The sequence below is a fragment of the Denticeps clupeoides genome, chromosome 10 (assembly GCF_900700375.1).
Source record: "Denticeps clupeoides chromosome 10, fDenClu1.1, whole genome shotgun sequence".
In the NCBI taxonomy this organism is placed as follows: domain Eukaryota; kingdom Metazoa; phylum Chordata; class Actinopteri; order Clupeiformes; family Denticipitidae; genus Denticeps; species Denticeps clupeoides.
This window is the reverse complement of record NC_041716.1, coordinates 16382520-16395230: the sequence shown is the minus strand read 5'-3', so window position 1 is coordinate 16395230 and position 12711 is coordinate 16382520. Positions and strand designations below refer to the sequence as shown.

The window sequence follows — 12711 nt, the reverse complement described above, 5'->3', positions numbered from 1 at the left end:
AGCAAGTCAGCCATACTTTTTCACTGTGCCACTTGTCAGGAGGGTGTTCTCCCCCATACTCTCTTTCCTGGCACAGCACATACACCCACCGATTTCTATCGTTTCTACAGTACAAAACATATATATCACTTACTAGCCATTACTATCCTATTTGTGCATTATGAAAAATGGTAATGCTGGTCACAATCATATTTCATCTGTGACCTTTAGCTGAGAGAACAAGGTTTCATTACCTCCGTGGCATGTATGCATGAACGACAGAACACAATGCTGGCATCTAGCAAAAACCACACACACACAAAAACCAACACCACCAGTGTCAGGGACATTTACACAAATTAAACAATGCATTCATTCATTTACAGCCACATAACCATTCAGAAACTGTTCACTTTCTCTTTAGCCCACTTTTCCTCAGCAATTTCTACAGTGATCCAAATTTTTTTTCTAGACAAAAGCTGGTAGATAAAAGCCTGACCAAAATCCACAGCATGAGGGTGAAAGAATTGTCAGAGGCAGGATTGTGTTGTGGAAAAGACGGATTCAGAAATGAAGGTCCTGAAGACCATGCTTCATGAACAAACCCCCAAATCCAGACTGAGGCTGAAGAAACGGTGGGGTCTGTGAGAGAGGTCAGTCGTGTCCATTGGTTCCATACCTGATGTGATACTTGTGAACACGTTCGTAACGCTAGAAAAATGCATCAGCTTATGCTCGCACATTTTTTTTTTTTTGCCCGTATGAACCAGACCACTTGGATGTGAGGCAGTTATCACGAATGCAGTAAATACACAAAGCATGAGGGAAATATATAAAAGACAAAGACTAAGTGCCTCATGACCATACAGCTTTATTGGAAGGTATTCATGTATAGATTTTGATGGGTCCTGTGTGTTTACTGCAGATAAATGTAATTGAACCGATTACACTGAAGTCGCACAGAGGCATCTGCTGACAGGCAGAATGTCTTCAACATTACAAACTAAAAACGTAAAGAAAGACAGACTGGTAAAATGTTGCACTTCAGCATGCAGGAGTATGTAATTGTATTCTATATTCATCTTATATGCCTACAGTCAATCTTCAGGGTAGCTACAGCTACGTCTATACAGTTCAAAGCTAGAAGGTCTACATATATATATGTATATACCCATGCAGACATTTACCAATGAGGCTATAGCCGTAACTTTACTGAAATGAAATTAGGCTCCAGCGGAGGCGAAACGACATTCGATCATTTCCATCAGAAAACATGGCTTCCGAGAGTTAAAGCGTTACGCTTTCAAGATACATGTAAGGAGGATGTAAACTGTAAATTTCTGTACAAAAAAATGTATGAATTACACAAAAGCAGGAGAAGTGCATGTGTTCATATCATCACAGCTATGAGTGGGTAATGGTGGAGCATGTCACGAGCTGATGGCAGAAAAGGAGAGATTTCTAAATAGGGCACAGTTTCATGGGCTTTTGGTTTCTGAGGCATCACACAGTTAAATGCTCATTTTTAAGCACCTGTACAAAAAAATGGCACTTTTATTACTGATTGTTTCTCTTGCACTTGAAACTATGACTTATTTCCACATTCCATAGACCATGAAATGTCAAATACGGTTTAGATATTTGGCACAAAATGGTTAAAAAGGCCACAACTTTGTAGCTACACAGTAGACGACTGGTGAAAAATTGGGTCATTTGTAATATTTGTACCTTTGTTAAATGCCATTCACAGTGAGGTAACAGAGCTTTACAATCTTGGTCGAGTAATATTTCAGTCACAGCGACAACTCTACAGCACTTATCCTCTTGTCTCTCTTTAAGTCCCTCTATCAGAGAATTAAAATCTATATATATAAATATATAAAAAAAGCATAATGTTTGGGTCCCTTCACTCCAACAAGCCTGTGATCGTCTAAAACTCTACACCAGGGGTGTCTACATTCAGCCCTGGAGAGTCACCAGCAGGTTTTCCAGCCATCTTAAAATATAAACTTATATTTACCCGCACATGATCTTTTAAGGGGCGTGGCTAATGGACCAATGGAAAACCTGTTTGTGTGTGGCTCTCCAGAACCATATTTATCATCCCCAAGCTCTAAACCACTGTATATATACACACACGTGGAGGTGGGGGTGAACATGAGGACAAATATACTATACATCTCTATGTACAGAACGAGATGGGAGCCCAGTGTCGAATTGCTTTCTGGGAAGGGGGCTGTTGTTTGGTGGGATTCTACTGCCCGTCCAGTGGCAAACAGAGGGACTGACCGGCCGGCTCAGAACACCTTGGTTCTCTTGCTTCCTAGTGACCCATGCTGAAAAAGAGTGAGAGACAGGTAACACATAGGTTATGAAGGGCCACTTCAATGCAAAGTTTGCTCATGACAACTTATATTAAATCAGTAATAATCAGTCATTTGAATATGAAGATTCAAATTTCCAGACATAAGAGAGTGTCCAGTCGCAGAGTCCAATCTAACGTGTGCAAAGTACACAAAGTTACGTCCAAGAATAGGCAACTTTTCATGTGAGTGATGAGACCGATTAAGGACCGTATGGCAACGTTTGGACATAATGTGCCGAGATAAGCCCTACGTCTCTCCAACCAACCTTGGCCTGCCTGTAGAAGTGGGGAGCCAGCTCAACCAGCCAGGCTGACTCCACAGCAGTCACGTCACGCATGTAGTATTTGGATGTTTGCACCACTTCATTAAACACCACCCTGCAAAAAAGGCATGGCGGCAAGACAATGACAAGCTCAAATGAATAAGCGCAACACCACCAATCAAGACAAGTAGCATTATTATTTCTGACACAAGTGTCCTTCAGAAGGAAAACAAAGAAGATTACAACTAAGACTACTAGTTAGATGAAAGGGAAAGTTACAGTGTAACTTTATTATACTACATTTCCCATGGGTAACTCAAGATTTGCAGACAGTTAGCACAGTTAGGAAACTGATCATGTGAGTAGTTAGTTGTTAATTGCGCAAAAATGACAAAAAAAAGAAAAAAAACACTCTAACACTCGTGTGGTTCTCGTTCAGGTCTCATTAATGTGCACATGGCTTCAGACACTCCTGAAACAAACCATTTTGGAGGCTTCTCTCCATACAGCACTGAGTTGGGGTGGATGTGTAGCTCCCGGTCATCCCGCAAAGTCCTGGCCGAAAGGAAAAAAGCAATGGAATGAGAAAGAAAATTAAGTATGGAATTTCTCTTCCATGCAGCTCACCAGGTCATATTAATACCATAGCAACATATCGATTGACAGAACCAAAAAAGAAAAGCGACAACTGATGGTTTAAGCAATTTCCTTCGGGATTGATAAAGAATCAGAATCCGAAAACTTTATCTTAGCAGCCCCAGGGAATGCTGGGAGGACTCACCGGTAGGAGCCAGAGTGATGCAAACGGGCAGCGTTGGCAAAGAATCCCGACACAATGCACTTGAGAATCACATCCGGGTCACCTGATTGAGAATGAGGCCCATCGTTTTAATGCAAAAAAACACCAGACAAATGAGAGAACGGAGAACAGGAACAGGCTACCGCGGCAGCACACCTTCACTGGAGTTACGCGGCACTTTGAACTTGTTCATGAGACGCCGGAGCTGCTCCCGGACAGTCAAGGCACGGATCAGGCCTTTGTAATTGAGGAAGTGGTCCTGGCACCACTGGGAGTTCTTCTGGTGCTGGGAAGACCATAAATAAGTGGTGTTAAAAAGTAAAACTTCCACACTACTGCAACATTCCATTTTCATCAAGTGGGAACTGTGTCAAAACAAAGTTGGATGCATTCCAGATCGAGTCGATAAATCAAGATAGCCACTGTTACCAATGTGCGATGTTCAGGACAACGCAAAAATGCTAAAATTTTGCAAATAAATTTTTTTTAAACAAAAAAAAGCAGTGCTAACAAAGAGTATTAGAAAGCAATTTGTCTCAAATATTAGGATGTACATAATGCAAATCATACATATTTAGTTAAAGTTATTTAAATTTATTTAACATTTGCAGTACAAAATTTCCCTTGGTATAAATAAATGTTATCTGTTTTTTCAATGCATGAAAAAAAAAAAAAAAAAAAAAAAACCCTGATAGCCAAAAAATGTATACTCCCATACTTTGATGAAGGCCTCATACACATTGAGCATGGTGAGGTGGTCTCCTTCTGCCACAGCAAACTTCCTGTGCTCTCGAGCCTGGAACAGGTAGCAGAAGACAGAAATACAGAGAGCAGACAGACATCCTGACAAATGAGACAGGATGAAGGTCAATTAAAAAAAAAAAAAAAACATATACAAAACACGTCCAGCTGAATGATTCTGGGCTATATAGAAAAGTTATTTAAAACAAAAATTGAGACAGGGCTTTACTATTAAATTTTCAGGACACAAATATTTAAAACAAAAATGGTGGGGAAAATGCAGTAAAACAGTGGTTATAATCTCCTGATGATTCTGTGATATTATAACTACTTTACTCTCGTGACATTTTAAAAACAATTTGGGCCTGAAATTTGTAGATTTGCTTGGAATCAGTGCTGTGGCAGATAGCGCAATGGCTTCGCTTAGAGCATGAGTGAATGTGTGTGGACCCTGTGGTGCAGGGTGGCACTCTGCCCCGCCCTATGCCTGACGTCCCAGGACGGGCTCCGAAAGCCAGCTCTGGATTAAGCAGTTCTGGAGAGTGACTGAGTGCTTGTTTCTTCAAACTGAACTTTGAAGACATCTTCAGGTCACAGGTACAAACCCCACTTATTACCATTGTGTCCCTGAACCAGACACCCGAGTGTCTCCAGTGTCCCTGTCCCTGTAACTAACATGCTCTGGATAAAGGCATCTGATGAATGCGATCAATGTAAATATCTGCACAGAACACACACAAAGTCAAGGTTGAGCTGATTTTAAATTTCTTGGAATGTTATCAAACCAATCAAAAATATTTTAATTTTGATCATGCTCGAGTTAGGCTCCATTGTATTCTTTGCTATCAGCGCTGTACAGGCTACACTTTCCAGCACAGGCTTTCATTCTCTCAAGCACCAAGTGAAATGTTCACTTGTGTTATTTTTGCTAGGCTCATTAAGATGTGATTATGTATCACATTTTCTGTTATATAGCGTTTTTGGAATAACAATAACATTTCAATAACATTCATAATCTGACCAACCCTACAAACAAACAATCGGAGTCTACTTGAGATGTGACAAAAGGAACGGGGAAATAGCTGCACAGACTGAAAGCGCACAGAAAAATAAAAGCCAGAACGAAAAAGACAACAAATTAAATCCTGTGGGGAATATGAGAATCCCACAGCACGAAGCTCCCCGACGACTCACTGCTGCTTTTTTCTGATTGGGCGGCACCAAAAGATGTTCTGGATCTGCATCATGGCTGCTATGGTGACAATCTCCTTGGAGCAGCCAAAGGTTCCAGACTCGAGCAGCATTTTGGCAAACATGGGACTGAGCGGAAACTCAGCCATTCTCACACCCATGGGATCAGTCAGGCGGCCGTACTGGTCCAGACCTGCAGGGAAATGAAAATGAAACGTGTCAATGCACAAATGCAACAGTGTGTTTGCACCCATGGTAGCTTTAAGATATTCTTATATGATTCATATTATATAACTCAGCATTCTGTGTAAATGATAATCTCTTTACCACCAAGTGCATATAGGAGCTCCAGGGCTTGGACCATTGACTGGGCAGGAGGAGGCTGCAGCATGAAACAAATCAAATTATAATCTGACAGAATTTACAGATATTTCTACAAACAACTGTATGTTCCACTTTATTTAACAGCACATCCATTCCAATCTGTGTATGCGAGCAGTCAACTTACAGACAGAAAGCTGAAGCGTAAGACATTGTCAATCCCCAGGGCCTTCAGCTGCAGGATGACCGGGGCCAGGTTGGAGCGCTGCATTTCTGGCACAGTTGAGGGAGGGAGCTTCTCATAGTCTTCCTCTGGATGACAGAGAAGGCAGATGTTAGAGAGCACGGAATGCAAAAACCCCACAGAAATATTGCCTGGTCTACTTTCAATACTCATGTGAGAATGCACACTGATCAGCCATAACATCAGCACTACTGACCGGTGACATTAGCATCTAGGGTGTGAAGTGAACTGAGTGAGCAGTGTGTGGGGACGGTACTTTTATCAAGTGGCAAGTCAAGTTCAGGATTCGAACCAGCAACCTTCCGATTACGGGTCTGTTTCCTTACCCGCTAGGCCAACCCCTGCCATATAGAACCATATACTGAGTCATGATGATGCAGCAGAAGCAGGAAAAACAGTGGTCAGGAATGAGTATAAAGCGAGTACCTGTATAGAGGCGGAAGCATTTCCCTGGGCGGTTACGCCCCGCCCTGCCTGCTCTCTGACAGGCCGAGGCCTTCGAGATGGGCGTTACCACCAGCGACTCGATGCCTGTGCGTGGGTTATAAGCCCTCATCTTGACGAATGCGCAATCGATCACAAACATGATTCCGTTTATGGTGATGGACGTCTCAGCAATGTTAGTGGCAACCACCACCTGAACACATGAACACAAGAAAGAAGGGGAACCAAAAATAAGGTCATGACAAACATGATTATATCCTGGGTCATTATGTGATTCACACCCCTAATAAGCAACACTGAAATTATTTATGGCAGTTGCAACAATTAAGATTTTACTTCCTTAATGAGACATTCATTTGAGAATAGAGCTGCAATTGCACTCTGCTGCAATTGCACTCTGCTTCCGTCCAACCAGAATTGAGAGCAGTTCACCTTGCGGACAGAAGAGGGCATCCTTTCAAAGACCTTCATCTGGTCTGCGTAGGGCAGCCCTGCGTACATGGGCAGAACCCGCAGATGCTTCTTCATGCCGTAGCGAGACAGAGTTCTGGCCTGTTCCTGCAACATGGAGACCACCTTCTCCACCTCCTCCTGCACAAAGACAGGTTATAGCAAAGGCTTACAAATAATACTCAAATTTTCTTCTTTTCATACTTCTGTCTAGGCTTTTATTATTGATATATCACATGAATGTAGCATAGCATAAAAGGAAAAATAACGAATGCAATGTTGTCTATCATTTTACACATCAACCTGTCCAGTGAGAAAAGCGACCACGTCTCCGTCATCCTCCGACTCATGGATCTTCAGCACGGTCTCCACTGTGGCCTTCACATAATCCGGCACAGGGCTGAGGAGACGGGAGACACACGGCAGATCAGTTAAACAAATCCACCACCTGACAATGAGGCCTTGCGGGCCAAAAATCACATTCAAGGTCCTGCAAAGCCAATTCCCGCATATTATTCACCCAATTTAAGTCAAGTTTCTCTGACAAGAAATGCACCTTGGACATTGACTGCTTCGGAATATGAAGAATGCACACTACAGAATACCTGACGGTGTAAAACACATCCACCGGGTGGGTACGACCTTCAACCGTGAGGATCCCACAAGTGTCTTTACTTGGATCAGACGTTTCATTTAGGTTGAAGAAATCTTGAAATTTCTGCAGGAAATTATAGCAAATGAATGAATTAAAAGTTTAAAGCAGATTTCATTTTTGTCTTAAACTCTGTAAACAAATGATATGGAAACATTTTTAAATGATAGCTTGTGTAACATTTTTAATGGATCTCAGCTTTTTTTTTTTTAAGTAATCTGTTCTCATATGACAAGCACTCTGACATTCATAGGCATGAAAGTTATGAGCGTTCTCCAGATGCCAGATATCACAAAGCCCTCCAATATCTTATCCCTCTTCATTTCTCGGTCACATTGGACAGCTTTTTATTCTGAATGCTTCCTAGAACAACCTTAGCGTCCAGAGTAGCAGATGCCACAATCAGCCTCAGGTCTCGCCGTTTCTTCTGAATCTGTTGGGAAAACAGAGAAAACTTTAACGAACCTCATAAGCCTTGAGTGAGCCTTGCTTGTTAATCTTTTAAGGACGTGTGCAAGGCTGGCAGAAAAATTTGGAGTGAAAATTAAGTCTGTATGGATGCACTACAAATGCAAATCAATTAAAACTGTTAAGATCAAATAAGAACTGATCAGTAAAACATTTCATTATCAATATGTTGGTCTTTGATACAGGGACAGGGAAGGTTGCAGTCTGTTCCTTAAAAGCAGTGGAGATTGAGAGGCTAATTACTGGTCAGCAGAATATGTGCTTCAGTTAACTTTTTTGTATTTTTTTTTTTTATTGATTGTATTGATTGAAATTGGCTCTGACTAATCAATTCAAATAACCAAAATCAGCAAGTCACCTTTTTCAAAAGCCCAATGGCGATGTCTGTATACAAGGTCCTCTCGTGAGCCTCATCAAGCATTAAGACACTAGAGACAGAAAAACAAAGCAGTTTGATTAAAATATTATCCGTGGATTCAAAAATCCCAATTTTAACCGCAATATAAAAATAGCCAAAAATCAGTTTGTTTTCATGTCCATCCTACAAACAAGTAGATGTAAAGGACATCAACGCTCATCTCTAAAGTACAGACCAGTGCTCCAAATGTTTACAACATACCATTATTTTCATAGAATGGCAGCCAATGGTTTCAAAAGGCTCCTATTTTCAGTTTGTAGATGTCACACACATATATTACAATAATCGTCTCAGATTAAAAAGAACCTGTATTTCTTTAAAAGAGGATCAGCCATCATCTCCCGCACCAACATGCCATCCGTCAGGAACTGAAAGAAAGACATTCATGACCTTACTTGAAGAGAGTAAACGAATAATGACAATTTCCTGCTACTGTGCCAAGTCTACCTTTATGCGGGTGGCGTGAGGATCTGAGCAGTCGTCAAATCTGATTGTGTATCCGACCTCATGCCCTATTAGAGCGCCGCGTTCCTCTGCCACTCGATTGGCCACCTGATCAGGCGAAACAGAAGTCAAAAAGAACAAAAAATACAAGCCAACACAAGAAAAATAATATATAACATTTCCATTAGTAGGAGACAAAGCTTACGGATATTGCAGCCACTCTCCGAGGCTGAGTCACACCAATCACTTTCCCCTCTGCGGCCCAACCTGCTTCCAGGAGATACTAATGGGAGGGGGGATTATGAAATTAATTAATTACTTGAAATTAATGTATAATGCCACAGCTGGAAAGATCTGAAAACAAATAAAAAAATGCATTCATCTCTAAACTGACCTGCGGGATCTGTGTGCTTTTCCCACATCCCGTCTCTCCAACAATTACCACCGTCTGGTAACTCTCCACTAGGTAGAGGATGTTGTTTCTGTGCTGTAAAAACAGACCAGGAAACATGTCTCCCACACCAAGATGCCATAATAATAATGAGGAGCTTTTTTTAAGATTTTTGATACCATGATCATTACATAATTACATACATGTAAAACATGGCATTTTTACCAGAGAATCTGCAGGAATCAAGGGTCTGGGCAATATACTGACAATATATTGAGTTCTGTAGTTACAGACAGACATGTAAATACTGTAATGTAATTGATTATTACATGGTCATACGCTCCATTTCTATCAGAAAATAAATAGCTGTAATAAATCAGAAAAAAAATTAAAAAAAAACATTTGTCATATGCAACAGCTTTCTAAAAATTCCAATACTGTTGCACACCATATCATCAAGCCCCAGTTATAATTATGCAACGATACTCACAAGGCCATTATATACGTGAGATATCGGCATCAATCGGCAGTCAAAGCCTCAAGGTCAGAGGTCAAGCTCAGCAAATTCAGCACCCTACCACAATATCGATCCACCCTTACGCGTTTTCTCAGCACCCCCAAAAACATTCAGCTGCCCGTGCCATTGTGCGCACAAACGGCGTAATAAAAGCAGAACGGCCAGGGAGCATTCAGCACCGAGTCGGTACCTTGAAAACGGGCAGCCGCTGCCGCTGCTTCTCGATGGACAGCGTGGTGTGCGGGTTGTAGATCACCGGGGAGCCGGTGGTCTCGTTCGCCAGCTCCCGCTCTTCTGACACCCCTGGAGCCTCCGAACCTGGGGCACAAGCACGTGTCTTTATTACTGAACTGATATAGCCCGTCACCGTCAGCCCCATCGTAAAAAAACGTCTCTTTTTGCTGACTGCTAGAAGGCGGAGCTCTTGCTTTAGCGAGCTGTGTGTATGGCCGCTGCAGCAGAGTAACGCAAAAATAACAAACAGCATTAAAGTCGCGCCACGGCCTTTCCCAGCGCCACGGTGCGCAAGGTAGGCCTCTATTTCGAATCCAACAAGAAAATGCAATGGACAGATAAACAACATTTGTATATTGACAGCTACAATCTCACCGGGTTTCCAGAATTTCATCGTGTAGCGGGGCGCCGCCATCTTGGAATGTACGTCATAGCCTCGAATAAAAAAAACTTTATTTAAACTAACAGAACGGACAAACATATACGTCATAGCAGACTTACAGAAGTTACAGATTCTTTATGATAAGCAGATTCTCCCGTATTATTTCCTTCAGTTACTTATCATTTATGCTGTATGTCGATATGAGCGTTACGGTGGAGAATTTACGTTTTTAAAGACCTCTACGAGGAACCAATAACAAAAATATAATTTAAAAATATTATTTGATCAATTTGATAAACAGATGAAACCAATGTTATATAATACAATTATCAACTTGACAATGTATTTTAAAACAACCGTTGCATGCATTAAAATCTAAACAGAAAAACAAACATGCGCTGACCTTTGAACATTATGAAGGTCAATAAAAAATTGGTCTGACTCAGGTTACAATAACCCCTGTACCAACAAGGGAAAGCAAGTGAAGAACAAAAGGGAGAAAAAAATCTTATAACAGATGAAGTGCGCCACTGGATTCTTGTTCCTTTGTGCAAAATTTCTTTGGCCACACGACCCTGATTCAGCACCCAGTCAGCAAGACTCAGTACAAGGCGAGGGGCCCAGTGGACTCCTACCTCGGTGAAAAAAACTCATTTAACCCGCAGAGGATAACGACAATATGCATATGCATGCGATGAAAGGCTCCTGTGGTCTTCACCCCGCCCCATTCACACACACACACACACGCTTTGCCAGTTAGTGTCATTATTATTAGAATTATTCACAAGCCAGGAGATCTGTTTAAAAATGTGGGGCGACTGGAGCCCATGTTTAATGAATGTCTCCAAAGATCAGAAAATACAGTCTCTCAAAATCCGTGTGTATGTCTGATTTCTGAAATTCAGTTACACACTATAAAATACTGAGAGGTATGTTACTGACAAGACAAGAAATACAAATAAATCAGTTTAATACATTGCGGATATGATAAAATGTGTATTGTACAGAATTTACAGTCCATTTAAATTAACATCATATTAGTAAGACTTTTTAATGTGGGATAATTGAGAGAAAAAAAAAAAGTTAAATCAAGTAACAAATTCCTGCTTAAAAAAAAGGAAACAAACCAAAAGAAATTTTAACCCACAGCCGGGAAGAGTACAGCTTTATCTTAAAATTCGGACACAATGATGGAAATGACTGGAGGCGGCCATGTGTTGCTGGTACGAGCTGAAGCTCAAAAGATCTTCGAATTCACACAACAAATAAAATGTCTCTTTCTCTGGTTTAAATGAGCTCCCCGCAGTTCCTCAGTCGTAGTGTAGTGCCGTGTAAAAGATTATCCATACCACCTGCAAGAAACAAGAGAAACGTTTAGATGCAACCTTTTCCAGCTTCAATCACAAGGACGCTTCCCAAACAAGCGTTAGGCCATGACATTAAACTGGTTTCGTTCTTATATAGGTCTTAGTATTTGTATCTGAAGTCTCTTTTAAAAATTCTGCCTTGGTGCACATTGACAGCCACTTTGTTCCAGTCCCACGAGGAGGAGAGAACGCAGGCATTTGTGACAATGGCATCAACACCATTCACCAACCACAATGTTTGGTGCAGACAGGAAGTCGTGCCTGCGTTTTCCAGAAAAAAAATTATCACGACCATTGGTTCTTCAGAGTCTCACGTGACTAAAACTTTTTACATCCAGTCACTGAGCAACTGCAATGCTTTTATGGTTGGAAGCCATGACGGTGAATGGAGTTGGGGAGGGAAATTATCAGGCCGGACAAAGCATGAGAAACGGGAGGTAACCTTTCCCCTTATGATGACAAAGGGGACAAATTACAGATACGTATGACCATCTGAACGGCTGCTGAACAGCAGAACGACCCGATTTATACTATCACCATTTCTAGTCACGGCAGGACCATAGACAGGCTGGTGAACAGGTTCATATTAATGTTAAATAATCTCACAAAGATAGGAAAGCTTTAACATTAAGTGAAATGGGGTGTTTCTTTATGTGAAAAAGGTCACTCATAATAGCAGACTTCATATATAAGTTCTATTATTTATTTTTTTTAGTTTCACCTGTCAGCTGCTACAGAGGAATAGCAGGCTTGTGAGTGTGTAGCCTCTCTAATGTTTTGGTATTTCCTCAGATTGCTTTTTAAAAATATGATTGAATATATGCCGGGTATGTTGAATTGCCCTCACCAGAAATAACGCGAACGAGGTCATGAAGCCCTCTTTGGTGAGCTCCCATGTGCCACCATACTCCTCTTCATCCACCTGCTGGAAGCTACTGAAGTAGACATACAAGAGTCCTGCATTGATGACGCAGAATCTGTTGATAAAAGGAAAATTTCATAACATTTTCATACCAAAAAAATAATACATTATCCCCATAA

The 12711-nt window shown here is 41.2% G+C and overlaps 1 protein-coding gene and 2 long non-coding RNA genes across 3 annotated transcripts; 1 reads left to right on the top strand and 2 right to left on the bottom strand.

Annotated features, from left to right (window-relative positions):
* Positions 1-501: 501 nt before the first annotated feature.
* Positions 502-7386, top strand: LOC114797892 (uncharacterized). Its single transcript, XR_003751011.1, has 3 exons — positions 502-632; positions 6763-6952; positions 7109-7386. It is a non-coding gene; the product is annotated as an uncharacterized LOC114797892 (long non-coding RNA).
* Positions 2152-10351, bottom strand: LOC114797891 (probable ATP-dependent RNA helicase DHX35). Its single transcript, XM_028993139.1, is given in 22 exon segments — positions 2152-2315; positions 2611-2722; positions 3091-3162; positions 3389-3470; positions 3563-3692; positions 4125-4202; positions 5342-5370; positions 5373-5531; positions 5666-5720; positions 5847-5971; positions 6330-6540; positions 6780-6938; positions 7101-7197; positions 7403-7515; positions 7823-7882; positions 8276-8345; positions 8642-8703; positions 8783-8887; positions 8985-9062; positions 9174-9266; positions 9878-10005; positions 10297-10351. Coding segments are annotated over 22 exon segments (2097 nt in total). The 5' UTR covers positions 10337-10351; the 3' UTR covers positions 2152-2276.
* Positions 10352-11099: 748 nt separating this feature from the next.
* LOC114798726 (uncharacterized) lies at positions 11100-12671 on the bottom strand. Its single transcript, XR_003751100.1, has 2 exons — positions 12518-12671; positions 11100-11655 (listed from the first exon to the last, which is right to left on the bottom strand). It is a non-coding gene; the product is annotated as an uncharacterized LOC114798726 (long non-coding RNA).
* Positions 12672-12711: the final 40 nt, after the last annotated feature.